The sequence below is a fragment of the Ambystoma mexicanum genome, chromosome 10, assembly GCF_040938575.1.
Source record: "Ambystoma mexicanum isolate Mex_15411 chromosome 10, UKY_AmexF1_1, whole genome shotgun sequence".
Taxonomy (NCBI): domain Eukaryota; kingdom Metazoa; phylum Chordata; class Amphibia; order Caudata; family Ambystomatidae; genus Ambystoma; species Ambystoma mexicanum.
In genome coordinates, this window is record NC_090932.1 from 1,516,435,735 (window position 1) to 1,516,454,642 (window position 18,908).

Below are 18,908 nucleotides of genomic sequence, written 5' to 3' on the forward strand. Positions count from 1 at the left end.
TCCTGGCTAGTGCAGGAGGGTGCCATATACCGCTGACATATATCGCACCACCTGCCAGCTGTGATTCCCGGTCTTATATTGCTTTCATCTAAGGCTTTGCGGGTCTGGGTTGAAAAGGGCAAGGGAAATTCCATCTGTGACGCCTTTTTAGGTCTCAGTGCCTTTTTCCTGCGTTTGAACTGCGATCCTGGAATAGCTGCTTCCTCGTGCTTTTGGCCTTGCTCGGAGTGTGCTCTTGTGCTCTGCCGTTTATCCCTATGGGGAAGGGAAGGGTAGTCAGGTGTGTATAGTTGTCTTTAATTGCCTGACTCTGCCTGACCCTTGTGTTGGGACATGTCAGGTAAACGGCTTGGGTAGTAGTCCGTTGTTGTTCATGCTTTGAAAAAGTGTTTGTGTTGGAAAACGGGGGGGTAGAGTTTCTACGTATCCTACTAGACAGGATAGGGAGAAAGGGTGTCCGAAGGAAGGGGATACCGCATCTCAACCTTCGGTGTCCTACTTCCACTCCCCGAAGACCCCCATCAAGGTGATCCTATAGTTATATTATGTTATAGAAACTTGATAAAGCGCACGTAAGCCCCAGGGCATCTTGGCGCTGTTGAGTGAGTGAAAAACAATTGAACATAACAGAGTTAGAATCATACTAAAACAAAGTGGTTTTCAGAAGTGTGCGGAAGATGAAGTGATGCGCAGTACCACGAAGGGCGAGAGGAAGGTCGTTCCAGGCTCTTGCAGCCACCACAGAAAAGGCTAGCCCTCCCTTACGCGAATGACGGTAATGAGGGACTGCTACAAGAAGCGCAGAATGTGATCTCAACAGCCGAGTCGAAACATAGTGGACGAATTTGGCCTGAAGGTACACCATAAAAGGCATGGTGCACCATACACATAGATTTAAAGAAGATCCGGTTGGCAACTGGGAGCCAGTGAAGTTTTTCCAGCAGAGGAGGCATGTGAGATCCAAAAGGGGGGCGAAATATGGAGCGAGCATCCGCATTTTGCAATAGTTGGAGCCTGTTAATCAGTGTGGTTGTGCCAACTAAAGGGAGTAACAGTAATGGAGGGCGCTTAAGACCAGAGCCGCCACCACCGGAGCCTGACACTCAACGGGAATGTAGGGCAGGACTTTCCGCAAGATGCAGAGTTTGAAGTGACTGGCCCTGAATACGGCAGTCACCTGGTCATCAAGGGCAAGAGATGCAGAAAGTTTTACCCCCAGGTTCCTGACCGATTGAACCGGCATGGGAAGGGGGCCCAAGCTAGTCAGACAGAATTCTGAGGTCCAGAACAGTTGGGGAGATGTAGTACCCACGACCAGGACCTCGGTCTTACTGCCGTTAAGCTTCAGCCAGTTTCTCATCATCCACCTCCCCAAATCATCAAGACAGTTCTTCAACCGAACCGCAGTATCGATTTGTGTAAGATCAAGACGGACAAGAATCTGGGTGAAAACCCATGCACCCGGAAAAGAAACAGAAGAGGTTGAATATAGACATTAAACAGAATAGGGGATAGTGCAGATCCCTTGGGAACACCACAAAGAAGTGAGACCAAAGCGGAACGCAAAGGAGGAAGAGAAATATACTGTGACCGGTCGGAAAGGAAGGTTGTGAACCAGTCGAGCACTCGGCTGGAGAGACCGGCGTCCGAGAGGCGGGAGATCAAGATGGAGTGATCAACCGTATCGAAGGCAGCCAAGAGATATAAAAGGAGGACTGCTCTGACACCACCCTTGTCTACCAGCTGCACAATATTGTCCAGTACCGAGTTCAAGATGGATTTGGTTCCCCTGCCCGGCCTGAATCCAGACTGGAATGAGTCAAAGCAGTAAGAAGACTCAGGAAAGCTAGACAGGAGGAGGGTGGGGGACACCAGTGCTTCCATCAACTTCATAAGGAAGGGAAGAAGTGACAGTATTAGACAATACATCGGGATCGAGGGAGGGCTTCTTAAAAAGTGGAACTACCAGAGCATGCTTGAGGGATGGAGAAATTACTCCACTAAAGAAGGAGACATTAACAGCAGAGGTAATGTGCTCAATCAATCCCACCACACTGGTTCACCACCAGGAACTGGATCCAATAGCCACCTGGATAACAGATTCCCCAGGGACTAGCGGGTGAAACGCCTTCAGGCTTCTCACATAGGGTACCATCAAAACTGCTGAGTCCTCTGAATGGCTGAGCCTGGTGGTACTAATTAGAAAGCAGCAGACACATGAAATAAGAGTGTGCATCGACCTGCGCTGCCTAAACAGGGAGGTGATAACCGACAGCTACCCTCTACCCAGCATTAATGAATTAATCCTCATGATCAAGGAAGCAAGATTCTTCTCGAAACTGGACATGCGTGATTGTTATAGATCCGTCTGTCCAGGCTCATTCTCAAGCTCTGCTTCCACCTCGGCAAAAGCATTTGTCCCGTGTTTTCCGTTCATTGGCTTTCCCTCTCTATCGGCGTTGGAAGTTGCCATGGCCACGCACTGATCGAACGGCACACTTATGCGTCTCATCTTCGCTGCGTTCCACAGCTGTGTGCCATGCAACTCAGAGCGCTCATGTGACCTCCCGCTCCGTTTTGCGATACAGGCACTGCCTCCCCTGATGAACATAAAAGAAATGCTGTTACGCGGCTCAGTGCTTATGATTGTTGTTTAGCACGGATGGAGCTCCATTGTATCCATTGTCACTGCCCTTGTTTCAAATTCCTTTCGTCTCTGTGCCTTTGGTTGCCTCCTCATTACTGATCACTGCTCTGTCCCTCGGATTCCTGTTGCGTACCGTGCTTACCTGTAAAACCGCACGCTCAACCTCTGACTACTACCTGTCCCTCGATTGAATTATTTATCGGATTTGTCTGTGTTTACTGCCTGCTCCTGTTTGATTCCTGCCTGTCCCTGGATTGTCTCCTCACGCTCTGCAAGAACTGTTTGTCTCTTCCTACTCCTGGAAAAAAGCAGCACAAACTTTTGATATGCACAGGACTATGGACGCCTTGCTGGAAGTATAAATCTGTGCATCTTCCCGTCACTTGATGCGTCCCTCGCGCCGCCCGGGTGTAGTCCCTTACTACCCCTTTTTCTCCCTCGTTTGTTGCATGATGCTGGATTCTCCTACTTTAATCTTTCCTTCTGGTCTACACTAGCGGCCGTTACTTGGTAAGATTCAGGTTGACCCTGTCCACATCTATTGAAATAGTTCTTGAATAAAATAATGATATTCTCCTTGTGTTTCCTAGAGGTAGACTCAAGGCTGGGGATACAAAACAGGATCCAAACTAGACAGGTGCAATATACAAGTATTCTCCTACCCTACAGTGGGTTTATTGTTACCCTTTCTTGATGTTGTGTTAATTCCTGTTCCTCTCATCTTTGCAGCTTGGTGCACTGACAAATTGGTTCTCCTGCTCTTTCAAGTGATTTACCCCTCTGTCCGTCATATTGATACAGATAGAGGGGCATATAATTGGGAATATCGCCCTCTTGTGAGGAGACTCTGACCAGCTATGGTCTGAGTTTGCTACACGACAGTACCCAACCTGACAACTCTCAGACATCCCGTGGTGAGTACTGACATAATCTGAAGCATCAATGGATGCATCTGATACCCTGGCTGCACTCATGCAGTTAGTTAGAGACCTTCAGAACGACATGACCTCAGCCCACAACGCCATGCATCACCGGATAGATGCACTACACTATCTAGCACGCCCTCTGTCTCAGGGTAGCGGCCAGGCCGGGGCTGCAGCTTCCGGTTCAGGTTACCCCTTGCCGCGACAGAACCCAGTTCCGGTCCTTATGTCCACCCACTTCCCACTGGCACTACCTGAGAGGTTTAATGTTGATCCCAAGGCCTATCGTACGTTCATTAATCAATGTAAACTCAATTTATTATGTCGCCCGGCGTCCTTTCTTGATTCTACCACCAAAGCAGCCTTTGTTCTCTCATAACTCCGTCGCACTGCCGCCGCTTGGGCCAACCCTTTCTTGGAGTCCAATAGCTATGTCCTGTATGATTGCAATACCCTGATCACATCAATGAATAGGGTGTTTGATACCACGTGCAAGACACAAACCACAGATTTTGAATTTCTGAACCTCCAACAAGGGGGTTCTCCGCTACTGTCGTATCTCGCAAAGTTTAATCATTTGGCCAGCGAAACAGATTGGCCCGAAGACAAGAAAGCAACCGTGTTTTATAAGGGTCTCTCTGAAGAGCTAAAGGACACTTCGGCTCCTGTCCGGGTGGTACCGACAGGGTTTGCAGAATTATTGGATTTGGTTCTCCAGATAGATGCTAGAAGAGCCGAGAGAAAAGGTGAAAGAAAACCCACGCTTCCCACGGCCTTACGCTTAGATGCATCCACTTCCACTCGCACAGAATCCGAACCTATGCAGTTCAGGGCTGTTCGCGGTCCTTTGTCCACCACAGAGCTTGGGTGGATAGCTCAGGGGCAACGTGCTCGCCTTGGAAACAGGACGACGTGGAGCAACACAGGTTCGATCCCCGGGTTCGCGCTTAGAAACCTCTTGGTATTAAGCGCATTATAAATAACCAATTACAATTACAGAGAGAGAACATTGTAGAAAAAACAACCTGTGTATGTATTGTGGTTCTTCTGAACATGTTCTACATAACTTCCCAAAGAAACCCCTATGAAAACCGGGAAACTCCAGGGCCTGGCGATAGATGGGGTCCCTCTGCCAGGTATGCACTTGCCGGACTCCTGCGTTCCAGTTGCCCTTTCACCGTTTTGTCTTCCTGTCTCCCAAGGTATAATAAGGGGCCGCAATATCATTGATTCGGCAGCCACTGATAACTACATGGACCTACAGTATGCTCGTGATTCAGGAATCCCTATCGTGACTAAGGCTGTACCAGAAGCGGTCAATGCTGTAGATGGTACTGCTTTAGTCTCGGGTATGGTAACAGAACAGACCCTAGCGTTATTGGTGAAAACCGATGAGGGACACTCTGAGTTGCTTGCTTTTGATTTAATCGTTGCACCTCAGTTTAAAGTGATCTTTAGTTTAGTGTGGCTAAAGCTACATAACCCTCCTATTGATTGGGTGTCACAACAGCTACAGTTTCCTTCGTCATTCTGCAATAGCCATTGTCTTCAATTCCACAGAATCATACGAAACACACTGCCTAACTTTTCTTGAGACGGCGCCATGGATTGGCTCCATCTCTTCAAGCCCTGCTTCTACGGTCCCAGCGGAATGCAGTGCCTATTCTGATGTCTTTGATAAAGGTAAGGCAGAAAGCTACCTGCTCACCGGCGATATGACAGCCCCATTGACCTGATTCCCGGATCCTAGATACCTTCGTTTCGGGTATTTTCTCTTACCGTCAGGAAGAACTGGTACTTGGGGACTACAACGACAAGGCCCTAGCATTGGGGTTTATCCATCCCTCTAGGTCCCCAGATGCCTCACCCTTGTTCTTTGTGCCAAAGAAAGAAGGGGACCTGAGACCATGTATTGATTGCAGGGTCCTCAATGCCATCATGATCAAGAACCAATACCCGTTACTGCTCATTTCCGTTCTCTTGGACCAGCTAGGCTCCTCGGTTAATTTGACTTAACTGGATTTACGTGGGGCCTACAACCTGGTTCGTATCAGAGACAGGGATGAGTGGAAGACGGCTTTTAAGACACAGTATGGGCTATACGAGTACCTCGTAATGCCTTTTGATATTTTCAATGCCCCCACCACATTCCAATTTTTCATGAATGACATCTTCAGAGACATCTTAGACCAGTATGTCATCATATATCTTTACGATATCCGTATCTACTCACCTTTCCATGAACACACACATCACTCATGTCTATTTTGTTCTTCAACGATTGAGAGAACAACATTTGTTTGTAAAGGCCGAAAAGTGTGTCTTTAACACCGCTGAGGTTGAGTTTTTGGGTTCCAAACTGACAGACAGGGGAGTTAGAATGAACCATTCTAAGGTGAAGGTGGTGTTGAATTGGCTGATGCCTTCTTCTACGAAATCTTTACAGTCATTCCTTGGTTTTGCCAACTTTTACCGCTGGTTCATCCACTCTTTTTCATCTTTTGTGGCGCCTCTGACAGCCTTAACCGGTTCTAAGCTGCTGTTTACTTGGAACGCTGCCGCGAAGAGGCTTTTGATGCCCTTAAGTCTGCTTTTACCACTGCTCCAGTCCTGCAGCATCCCAATCCTGAGCTACTGTTCTTTGTGGAGGCTGATGCTTCAGGTGTTGCGGTTGGGGCCATCCTCTCTCAAATTTGTTCGGATACCGGCAAAGTCCATCTGGTTGCCTTTTACTCTTGCAAACTATCCCCCTACGAGCAGGACTACAAGGTTACAGAGTGTGAGCTCCTGGCCGTCAAGGATGCCTTCACTGAGTGGCGCCACCACTTATTGGGTGCTTAACAAATCGATACCGTATTTTCAGACCATCGTAACCACTTGGCCTTTAAGACCATAAAGTGTATAACTGCTAGACAAGCACGTTGGCACTCGTTCTTTTTGCAGTTGGACTTTTCTATCACGTACCGTCCTGCTAGTCTGCATGCCAAAGCAGGTGCTCTCTCTCGTCTGGACTCTTGCCCTGCCACAATGCCACAGGGGCCTCTTCTTGTTCTTCCCGATCAGGAGGTTGTTTGCGGTTGTACAGCACAACCAACGCTTAGAAAACAAATTCAAGAATGGGTGGCTCGTGAACCAGCTGAACTACGGGAATTAAACTTGGATATCGTCAATGATTTGCCTTATATCCAAGGTCAAATCTATGTTCCTACTGGGGAAACATGTTCTTGCGCCTTACAATGATGTCATGACTCCTTGATAGCAGCACATCCTGGTAGGTAGAAATCTGTAGAGCTCTTATGTAGATAGTGTTGGTGGCGTTCGATGTGCCCAAGATGTGGTGGAATACGTCTCCTCCTGTGCAATTTGCGCCCAATGTAAAATCAGTCCTGGTAAACCTGTGGGCCTTTTACAGTACCTTCCGGGTCCTCATAAACCCTGGCATATGATCTCAATGGATTTTATCATAGAACTACCCCCTGTGTGAGGCCTTGATACAATCTGGGTGGTGATCGACTATTTCACCAAAGTGGCTCTTTGTCCCTTGTGCTGGCCTTCCCTCGGCTCCTACACTGGCAGATCTCTTTCTATCAATATATTCATACAAGGAAATCAGACTCTACTATTCTTACTTTTATATACACAAGATGGTACCAAATTTGCTTTTTTTCAACCAACATATTTTCACACACTCATGTTCAGTATAAAATATACAATTTTATTTTGAATTCGTACAGTTTCCAATAGAAAACCTCACAGTTTCATGAAAAACAATTTTTCTTTTAAAATTTGAAATTCTATACCCAGGTCAGAAGTACGAACACATACTACACATCAATGCACATTACATAACAACCATTTCACATTTTACTGAAAATGCAACAACACCAAACATACAAAATTCAAACCCTTTGTTGCATTTGCATTTGACCCTGTCTCTTTCTAAAACATGTGTTTCGCTTTTTTGGCCTGCCATCCATCAGTATCACAGACAGGGGTTCCCAGTTCACTTCCCGTTTCTGGAGGGCATTGAGCACCGTATTTCATATTGAGGATAGGTTCTCCAGTGCATATCATCCACAAACCAATGGGCAAACTGAAAGAGCAAACTGCACCCTGGAACAATAACTTAATTGCCTATGTCTGCCGTATCAGGATACCTGGTTGTCCGTTCGGCATTCCGCTGAATTTGCATACAATAATTCTCTTCATTCATCGACCGGTGCATCCGCCTTTTTTGCTTTGTATGGTCAGCACCCCAGATCACTTCACTTAGACCCAACGGTCTCTTTGGACAACCTGGCTGCTCATTCCTGTGCCTGTGATCTAGTTATGGTACATAAGAACATTCGTTCACACCTCGTACAGGCACAGGAACAGTCTAAGCGTTTTGCAGACACCCATCGCTCTTTGGCGCTGGACTATCAGGTGGGCATGAATGTCTGGCTGTCCACTAAGAATCTTAAGATCCCTGGCAAAAGATCGCTCCTTCCCCGCTTCATCGGCCCTTTCACTGTCTTAGGTTTGGTCAAACAGTTTGCGGTGCGTATGGATCTTCCTTCTCGTTGGCGGGTGCATCCTGTTTTCAATGTCTCCCTCCTCAATCCATGTTTACCTGCCACTCGCTTACCTGTCTGCCCAGGTCCGATTGGTGTCCATGGATCTGAGGAATACGAAGTTGGTGCGATCTTGGACATTCAATTACGTGCTGGGGTTCTGTTTTACTTGGTGGACTGTAAGGGGTATGGCCCTGAGAACAGGACCTGGGAGCCTCTATGGAATATCCAAGCCCCTTTGTTGCTGCAGCGGTTCCACGCTTCCAGGGGTGAGTCGGTGCTCTTGGGGAATGATTCTGTTATAGATCCGTCTGTCCAGGCTCATTTTCAAGCTCTGCTTCCACCTCGGCTAAAGCATTTGTCCCATGTTTTCCATTCATTGTCTTTCCCTCTTTATCAGCGTTGGAATTTGCCATGGCCACGCACTGCTCGGATGGCTCGCTTACGCGGCTCGACTTTGCTGCGTTCCACAGCTGCGCACCATGCAAGTCGGAGTGCTCACGTGACCTCAAGCACCATTTTGCGATACAGGCACTGCCTTCCTCGATGTACATAAAAGAAATGCTGTTACGCAGCTTGGTGCTTCTGATTGTTGTTTAGCACGGACGGAAGCTCCATTATATCTGTTGTTCACTGCTCTTGTTTTGAATTCCTTTTGTCTCTGTGACTTTGGTTGCCTCCTCGTTACCGATCCCTGCTGTGTCCCTCTGATTCCTGTTGCATACCGGGCTTACCTATAAAACCGCCGCTCAACCTCTGACTACTGCATGTCCCTTGGATTGATTTTCCCTACTGGAACTGTCTGTGGTAACCGCCCGCTCAACTCTGTCTACTGCCTGTCCCTCGATTGAATTGTCTATTGGATTTGTCTTTGTTTACTGCCTGCTCCTGTTTGATTCCTGTCTGTCCCTGGATTGTCTCTTAATGCTCCGCAAGAACTGTTTCTCTCTTCCTACTCGTGGAAAAAAGCAGCACAAACTTTTGATATGCACAGGTCGCCTTGCTGGAAGTATAAATATGTGCATCTACCTGTCACTTGTGTGTCCCTCGTGCTGCCCTGGGTAGTCCCTTACTAACCCTTCCTCTCCCTCATTTGTTGCTCGATCCTGGATTCTCCTACTGTCATCTTCTCTTCAGGTCTACACTAGCAGCTGATACTTGGTAAGATTTAGGTTGACCCTGTCCACTTCCATTGAAATAGTTCTTGAATAAAATAGTGATATTCTCCTTGTGTTAACCTTTCTTAATGTTCTGTTAATTCTCTTCAGGTCTACACTAGCAGCTGATACTTGGTAAGATTTAGGTTGACCCTGTCCACTTCCATTGAAATAGTTCTTGAATAAAATAGTGATATTCTCCTTGTGTTAACCTTTCTTAATGTTCTGTTAATTCCTGTTCCTTTCCTCTTTTGCAGCTTGGTGCACTGACGATGTGGTTATACTGCTCGTTCAAGTGATTTATCCCTCTGTCCGTAGTATTGATACGGATAGAGGGGCGTATTGTTGGGAAGATCGCACTCTTGTGAGGAGACTCAGACCAGCTCTGGTCTGAGTTCGCTACACAACAGTTCCCAACCTGACAACTCTTAGACATCCTTGTGGTGAGTACTGACAGTGGAGCATATCGCCAAATAAGCCTGCATAAGACTACTCACCGCATTTATCACACCCTTTGGCACTTATCAGTACACTCGCTTTGCCGTTTGGGTTGTCATCAGCCGCCTTGGCTTTACAAAGAATAATGAATTCCTTGTTGCGAATGGTCGGAACCGTGTTCTACTTTCAAGAAGACATTCTCATCTATGCAGAGGATACCGAGACCCACGATAGGGTGTTGTGGAGAGTGTTGGAGAAGCTTCAAGGAGCAGGATTGTGTCTGAGATACAAAAAATGTGTAATGAAAGTCCAGGAAGTAGAATATTTGGATTACAAGATCTCAAGGGAAGGAGTTAGCCCCAAGAATAACCTCCTGCTGACCATAGTCCATGCACCAGCCCCAAAGTCTAAAAAGGACTGTCATTCTTCCTGGGACTTGCAGAGCACTTAGCAAAGTTTGTTCCAATGTTCTCAAGGACAACAGCCCTGTTAAGAGGGTTACTGAGGAAAGGAGCCGATTACAAATGGGACCATGAACAAAAGACTGCCTTTGAAGATGCCAAAGCAAGAAAAGTGAATGCCCCTTGCCTGAATATCGTTCAGTCTAGCGTGGGAAACGTACATCACCACGGATGCAAGTGCATATGTCCTGGGAGCCATGCTCACTCAGAAGAAGGGCGGTGTTGAGCAAATAGTGGCATTCGCCTCTAAAGCATTCTTTCATGCAGAACAGAACTGCACTACTCCACAGTTGAAAGAGAAATGCTTGCATGTGCCTGTGCTGTGGAGTACTTCCGTACATATGTGCGGGGCCCGAAGTTTCGGTTAGTCACCTACCACAAACCTTTATTGCATGTGCCGAGTCCAGGGGGCACCAAAACATTGACGCAGAGACTGGCGCGAGTAGCAGCCAAGCTGCAAGAATACACATCGCAGGATGGAGGACTCCATGTCGCGATTGTTGGGGCAGGAAAGTCTCACCACCACCTTCCTCCAAGATGAATGCATAGTAGCGTCAATCAGTGACCTGAAAAGCCGAGAATTCCTAGAAATGGGAGAAAGCTCATTGGAAAGAAGATCTGGACAAAGATGAGTCTTTGAGAAGACTGGCCAGTTGGGCCCGGAATGGGTGGCCCAGTGAAAGAGCAATTCCAGAAGGTTTGAGGCCCTACTGGAAGGTCAGTGAAGAAATCTTTGAGACCGAGGGGATCAAGTGATGACACAAGCAGGAATGCAGAAGGTGATCTTGTGCAGGGCACACTCATGCCATCTAGGCAGTAGCATGACCCAGCGCAGAGTGCATGAGGCGTACTGGTGCCCGTGCATCGATCACGACATTAGAGTGATGATCGAAAGATGCCATCAGTGCACGAATAGTGACAAGAGACTCAAAGGGCCTCATCACAAGTTGGGCAGAAGCCCTTAAATGCGGCATTAATGGTATAACCGCCGCATTTAAGGGATGGCCCTATCACGAGTCTGGCAGCATTACCCCCAGCTCAGAGCTAGGAGTAAATATGCTGAAAAAGTGCCAATTTTCTGCACATTTACCGCCGTCATTATTAGCGTGCAGCAATTGTGTCAAAAATGCCCCATTGGAGTTACCGCTACCACCAAACCCGTGATCTGGCAGTAATACAAACCATATCTACACCAGAGATGGTAGGGGGTGGAATCTAGAGAGAGTTGCAGTGTTCAGAAGGCGACTCCTTCAGAAGGGTAAACCATCCGTAGTGGAGCCAACAGCAGAGGTTCAAGAATCATACAGAGAATAAGAACCGACAGAAACAGAGAGCGACTTGAAGGGTAAGGAAGCAGGAAGCAGAGACAGAGATACCACACAAGAAGAGGATGAACAACACAGTGAGAGAATTGTGTCGCCACCGGTCCAGGAAGAGCAAGGAGACATTGAAACCACTCCGCCAAGACCATCACCTGGTGGGGGTCATCCTCAGCAGAAAAAGAGAAGACCCACCAGGTACAGAGACTTTGTGATGGAGTAGGACCAAGCTGCTCCACAGAAGGAGGTATGTGGGTAAGGCAGCCTTGCGAGATCTCAACCCCCCCGGGACTGCTATTACCCATGTGTGAGGTTTGAGTGCAAAAAAGAGGATGGAGATGACTGGGTGTCAAAGGGAATGCTCCCTGGTGCTCCTCCTCTGCACAGGACCTTTGCCTGTGTATCTTTGTGACATTGTGACTGACAGCACTCACAATTAAGTAGCACCAGCACCAGCCCCAGCAGTGAAGCAACTGTTATGCAGCTGGAAAGACTACCATTGCTGATTGAATGCTGTTTTCTAACCACCATATGTATGATATTAAACCCCTTTAAATCTACTTCTCGTGTTGGCTCATCTATATCCCACTAAAGGTCTGTAGCCGATGGGTGAAAACTGATTATTTTGTTTTTGGCAACTGAGAGCCCTTTCTAGTGTATGGGCAGGTAAGAGTCTTGGCGGGTGAGTGAAATGATTACATGGCGGGTGACCCCGCCAAAAGCATGCAAGTTGAGATGTAAGATAAAAGTACCAGTGAATGAAAATGTGGGTTCTAAAACAATTTTTTTACAAAAAAAGTAACTTTCCTTCAGCCTGAGGAACACCTCTGCTCTTGGTCATAGTCCATTTTCATCGTTGATTATGTTGGTGTAAAAACACTGAAAACGGTTTGCAGCCAAGAGGAGCACAGTTCCTGATTCCAAAGGTACGTTTCTTTGATATTTTCTTCAGTTGCAGTGCCTGCATTTTTTATTTGTGGGTTTTGATGTAGAGACTATAGAGGCATGGAGATAATGGCAACTGCTGCAGGGTGGGGTGTGCAGTTCTGAAGCTGCTCCAAATGCAGGTTTGTACCGGTCAATGTAGCCCGCATTTAGAGCTCAGCATCCTGATTGGCTGCACCCCTTCCAGGGTTCTAATGTCGGATTGTTTTAGGCAAGTCACTATGGCAGCAGTTGCCAGAGCCTTCTTGCAGATCACAATGTAACTCAGCATAATCAGCATATATGTGGCAGACAATATTGTATTCCTTAATGATTTGAGTGCTATGTGCCCATGTACACGCTTAAGAGGATCACAAAAATGTGTCGGTCCCTGTGTTACCTAGCAGGCTAGTACTTTACCCCATTCCAATCCCACTTGCCTCCCTTGTTGATGGATAGATGGCATCTTTAAAATAACCTGTAGGTCCTCAACTACATATTTCTTTGGGCTGCAACCCTTCAACTGCCACTAAGTACCCCTATATCGCTTCATCTCCCCTACTAATAGATGGACGAGTATTACTCCTCTACCCTACCATGCAATATGACTAAACTGTACTCATTGCGTCTCTTCCACCTCTCTGGAGTAACTCTTTAATCCATCTCAATTTTAGCTTTTCTCACCTTCACTCACTGTACTTATTGATGGTCTGCTAAATATGATGTACTCATCAGTTGATCTCAGTACTTTCATGTTTGCATTTTAGCATTCATTTTCATTCTCTATGTTGCCATAGACCGGTTGTCACGCTCCTCAGTTCATGTACCCTTTCTGATGTAATGCATCCATGTATCCAGTTGCTTGCTTCTTGTTCTGTGCTTCAACGCCCAATAAAGCCAATTCTGCATGTCTAAAAAAACATCAAAATACATTAATGAATAGAAAATGAAAAACCCCAACAACATTTTGGGGACATAAGCCTGCGTTGGGGCATGACGACATCTGAGGGACCTCATCTGACCATGACACGTTTGCCCCCCAATAATTCCTTTCTGTAAATATGTCTTAAGTTTGTTAGCTGTTGTAGATCACATGTTGAGCTCTTTTGCAAAATGGAATGTTTTGTTTTCATGAAGTAACGGATACTCTATGGCTAAATAAATATGCCCCCTGATAGTCTGATTTGGAGCCTGTAACAAATGCACCCCTTCCCCCGCCTTCTTAATTAACTATGAATATATTTTATATCTAGTGGTACGATGTGGACAATTTGGAGCAAATTCCCTTTCCCATGGGATACTCGGACAAACTCACAGCCTTCCAGAAGCTCCTTCTCTTGCGCTGTTTTCGTGTTGATCGTGTTTATCGGGCGGTGACCGATTATGTTACTGTCACCATGGGTGAGAAGTAAGTAACCATTACATTTCTTAAATTTTATTTGATCTATATAGGAACACTCATTATATTCCAAGTTTATGCTGAGTATTGCTTATGGTGGATTGTTTTTGTCGTGGCAGTTTCACTGTCTCCATATAATCTATGTCTTCTTTCTCATGATGCGGGGTCCCCCCTCTATCTCATGTCGTCCTGCCCTGCCCACACCCTTCCTCTCCTGTTTTGTGCCTGCATTCCCTCAGTTCCTGTACACATATATATATATTACGCTGTGTCAATCAAATTGCCACGACCAAACAGTCCACTGGGTTTTTTAACTGCTGAGAGGTTTTATAAGCCAGTGGACCAATGGTGATGATAGTGACAGATGTCCCATTACTTTCATGCTAAGCAGAATGATGGGCACTTTCTCTGTTTTTGTCCCCTTTACATAAAACCCAGAAACCACTGCCTCATCTTGAAGAATATAAATATAGGAATTAAATGGGTTGCTTTACATTTCTGCACAATGTCAACCATTTCACTTGTGATTGTGGTATGAACCAGTAAAATTGGCTGTAGGCTACCAAAATATTCTTTTTAATCCTGTTGTGTATGCAGAAAACAGCATGTGTGTTTAAAAACTGGACCTTGGTGCTACATGCCCAAGACATGTTGACCAATAGAGTAAGAATTATTTTCATTAAATTAAGTACAGAGGGTCTTTTGAAATTGTGTACGCCATGAGACAAATCTTGCAGTAATAATTATTATATTTCGCGAAAAGTGTTTTGCTCGGTTCTGATGCTATATTTATTGTAAGGGTTTTCTATGCTTTGTGGATGGTGTATTTTTATGCTTGATGCATTTTTTCAGATCCGCATTAACTATGTATGATATGTGAACTTGTAGTGCATTCTACTATCTGTCCTGTTCTGTGAGTGGAATATGTGATGCTTGCTTCAAATTCAATCAATTTTCATTTCAACTATTTTACCCAGGAAGATACCATTCTTGGACAGAATGGGAGGACACAAGATGAGTGTGGTTATAATATTTCAGCCCTTTGGAAATTAAATGTTGGCCGAAAGAGGCGCTCTTATCTGATATAAGAAACCAATTAAATATTTGTTTTATTTGACTGGTGGGAATGGCAGATATATGTAATATATATATTTTTTTAATTTAGAAATTAGTTTATTTCAAACCTTTTTCATTGTTACCATCTTAGCTAGTAAAAGGAAAATAAAATGGAAATAAAGCAGGATTTCTCAACATAAAATAAAAATTATTGTCTCTATCAATTTGCCATTTCATTACATAGCATACTGCATGATCTTTACGGTTGCTCTTGTATGAGAGTCGATAGTTTGATCCAAAATTGAGTACTGCAAAGATAACTGTCTTTTCTTTGCCTATTAGAATAGAGTTACAACAATCTTCTGGTGTATGCACAGCTACAGTTTGTGAATATTTCTGTGTGTATTTTGATCTTACTGGAGCTAGGGCTTTGCATTCCATAAGTAAATAGTGTAAGGTTTCAAGTATTTCAGCACAAGGCAAAATTGATAGGTGTTTAGTAATTCGCATAGTTCTTTCATTTGACCACGCAGTTCTCACGTGGGTAGCAAGTTTAATCTAAAGCAAAGAAAAAGATTGCAGAATTTTGGTGAAGGAAAATGTTGCAAATATGGAGGCAGTTCATTAGGTTTTCGCGCTTCCATAGTACAGTTAATGGACATTCTGTATTTTGCCTTCTGAATCTGTGTCTCTATCCAATCGTTATCTTCTATTTTATTTTTTATGGCTTTGGATTTTGTTTTAAGGTATCTACAGAGCTTCCCAATGCATCAATCCAATGGTCACAGGAAAGTTTCCATTTATTTAGAATTGAATTGGTCACAATGTTTGGCCTAGTTTCTAATATTTCCATTGCAGGAATATAATCGTCCTTAATGGTTTTCCGGTACATATCTATGGACTTTCATAGAATTAGAGAATGGATTGATTGCAGGCCAATTTCAAAGCGTATTCTCGCTATCGGGAATGATTTAGGCAATGCCAGGACTTTGCGCCAAATGAGGACTTCAAGCTTGTCCCAAATTTCATGAGGTAGTTGCAAGATGGTTTCAGCTCCATAGATCAGAATTGGGATTACTTTCTGCCAGTAGGAAGTTTGTAATGGGCACAGTGAACATTTTCCAAATGCTTGTGTAGTATGAGAACTTGTCTGGCTAATGATAATATTTTTTCTCGTAAAATGTTAGACCATTCTTGTTCTCCAATGGCACAGTTCAAGCAAATTCCCAGATATTTATGACTTCACTTCAGTGAGTCGCGCAGCATGTAAGAATAGTGCAAGAGATTTCTGTTTGCGTTTTTGAGTTCCTACAAACGACATAACCTGTGATTTTTCAATATTGATCTTCATATTGTTGGTTTGAATGTACAGATCAAAGCTGTCTATCCGTCTTTTAAGAGAGGAGGAAATGCATGGACATCCTTTCGCGATTCAGCAATGTCTGAGATGGAGAGAGTAAAAAGTGTAACGGCAATGGGACAGCCTTGTTTCAATCCTCTCTATGTTTTAATGCTTCCTGTTGTTGTACCATTTGCTGATAGCCAGACTTTAACAGATGTTGCTTAGTATAATGCTTTTCTTGCAGCTAGTGTATCTGCTGGGCACTGCCATCCCTCCAGTTTGTTCCATAGTAATTCACGAAAGACTGAGTCAGACGCTTGTTTTAGATCTAAAAAGATTGCATGCACATTGGTCTTTGTGATAAAGGCATCCAGAATCAGGAGATTAAGGTTTATCAGAACCCCCTTGGCAAATCCAGTTTGTCTGGGGTATCCTCTCTGTGTCTTTTTCATCTAGGCGGTTAAGGTTTTAAGTAGAATGGCAGCGAACAGCTTTCCTAGCGGATCTAATAGGGCAATAGGTCTAAAATGTGCCAGTAAATATCTCAGCCCTTGTTTGTAAATAGGGATTAGGATAGCTGATTTGCATGTTTCTGGTACTTGGTTTAGTTTGCAGATTATCTGGAAAGTGGCAAAACAGAATTTGGCCCAGGCTTCAGGATTCGTTTTATGGTGGGAGTTGGATAGACCCGAGAGCCGTTAAGGTGTTTGATCTGATTAATAATTAGATCTCTATCCCATGTTAGGTTCCATGCCTGCAGTTTAGGTGCCATCTCTGTAGGGGTAGTTGGAATAGGGTCCAATCTGGTAGTTTGCATAGATTTTGTAGCATTACTTGGTTTAGCAAACAGATCAGTAAAATGTAAAACCCAGGATGCTTTGGATTACTTCTGAGATAAAAGCCGGCAATTGATGTGCTTTCCAATTGAGGAGGGACCATAATGTTGCAGCTGATCGATTTCTTAAAGCTTGAAGCATTTGCTCTGTGTCGTATTGATAGCGTGAAGCTTTAGATGCTATTAACCAACTTTTGTATCTTTGGTTGATCTTTTTCTTTGCAATATATTGTTGGTCTAATGGTAAAAGCAGTGATTCCCTAATTTCCTTACGCTTCAATTTTCTCTTTAGTACCAGTTCTCAATGATATCATGATTGTAGTTGGGATTCATTATCTGTGCATTTTTGGTTCTATTTGAAAGGGTCTAGTATCCATTGATAATCAAGTTGCCTAGCTCCAGAATGTATGGAATTTAGAAATCTTGTCGATGTTTTTTTTCTTCCTGTTAATATGTCTCGACTGTGCCTTATTGATTTCTAATGGCGGTAGATCCAAGCACGGTCTTATTTCCAAGTTGGCCTTCCAGGCAAGTGATACGCTAATATGATCGCTTTTTGTTGTATTTGTGATTTGCAAGGATTCCACCTCTGGGAGTTGTAAGGTCGAAGTGAAGATATAGTCTAAAAAGGCTTCAGTTGAGCCTTTTTGCCAGGTTGGATTAGTGAGCATATTACCTTTCACTTGGCCATTAAGTAGTACAGTGGCATGAGGTTTCAATTCGCCATCAAGTAGTACAGTTGCACAAGATTTCAATTCTTTTAGCCACACGCTCACTCTCAAGGGGAGTTCACTTTGGGGAGTCAATTGGCCTGTCGTTCTGAAAAGATGAAAATTCATATCTCCACCCAAAATAACTCTGATAGGCTAATATCAAAAGGTTAATTCGCCAATCGATTGAATGATTGTATCAATGAAAATGGAATCATTGACTGTGATTGGATTCCAATAGACGTTAGAAATGGCGATATATTCAATTGATGAGCCCATATATGTAATTTAGGATATGCTCACAAGGAGAGATGTTACATATTTAGAGTTGTTGGTGAGTATCTCTGAACAATGGTTGCATATTCCACAAGAGGTTCAAAGTGACACCTGACAGACAATGTGCCTGACACTCAAGTCATAATTATAATTATAATTGTTTGGTTTTTATTATAATGCAATGAATACCAGAGATTGGTTTCTAAGCCCGGAATCAGGATCAATACTGTGTTGCGCTGCATTTACTTGCTTCCAAGACAAACGTGTTGCCCCCCGCCACAATGTCATTCAGAAATTCAGAGTTGAAATGTACCATTGTTGTTCTCAGATAGCTAATCTACTTTAGTATGTTGCATACGGTCCCTTTTCCTCCCCTTCTGCTGTACCCATGGACCAGAAGCGCAGGGGATGGAGAATGGAGGCATTATGGAACAATAAGGAACAAAATGTATCTGGCTTCTGTGAGAAACCGAAGGGTATTCTCACTGCTGAACCCCCTTGATTCCCTTCTCACGTGGCCAGGGAAAGGACATCGCTCTTGAATCCTGACCCTGGGGGTCGAGAAGCGAGGAATGATCACCTGGGTGGAGAGTCCTCAGGGATTGGCAGTGGGATGCCCGCAGGCGAGACAGGCTATCCCCCTTTCAATGTTGACCCACTTAACCCATCCCGACCTTTATGGTCTACTGCAAGACCTCTTCTCTCATCTCCCCACATTTAACATTTGAAAGTACTGGGACAAGAAAGAGGAGACTGAGAGTAATGAACACTACACCTTCATTTTACCATTCTGGTACTTGGATGAGGAAGATGCCTGCAGAGTATGGTGAGAGTCAGGCATGTCCCCTTAATCACAGTCAGGCACACC

General features: G+C 44.6%; 1 protein-coding gene across 1 annotated transcript in view; it reads left to right on the forward strand.

Moving 5' to 3' along the window:
• The window catches only part of DNAH10 (dynein axonemal heavy chain 10), a 2,725,177-nt gene that overhangs the window by 2,496,191 nt on the left and 210,078 nt on the right, over nucleotides 1–18,908 (forward strand). The window contains exon 68 of the mRNA XM_069619694.1: nucleotides 13,676–13,830. Coding sequence (XP_069475795.1) covers nucleotides 13,676–13,830 — 155 coding nt within the window. The remainder of the gene's footprint in view (nucleotides 1–13,675; nucleotides 13,831–18,908) is intronic.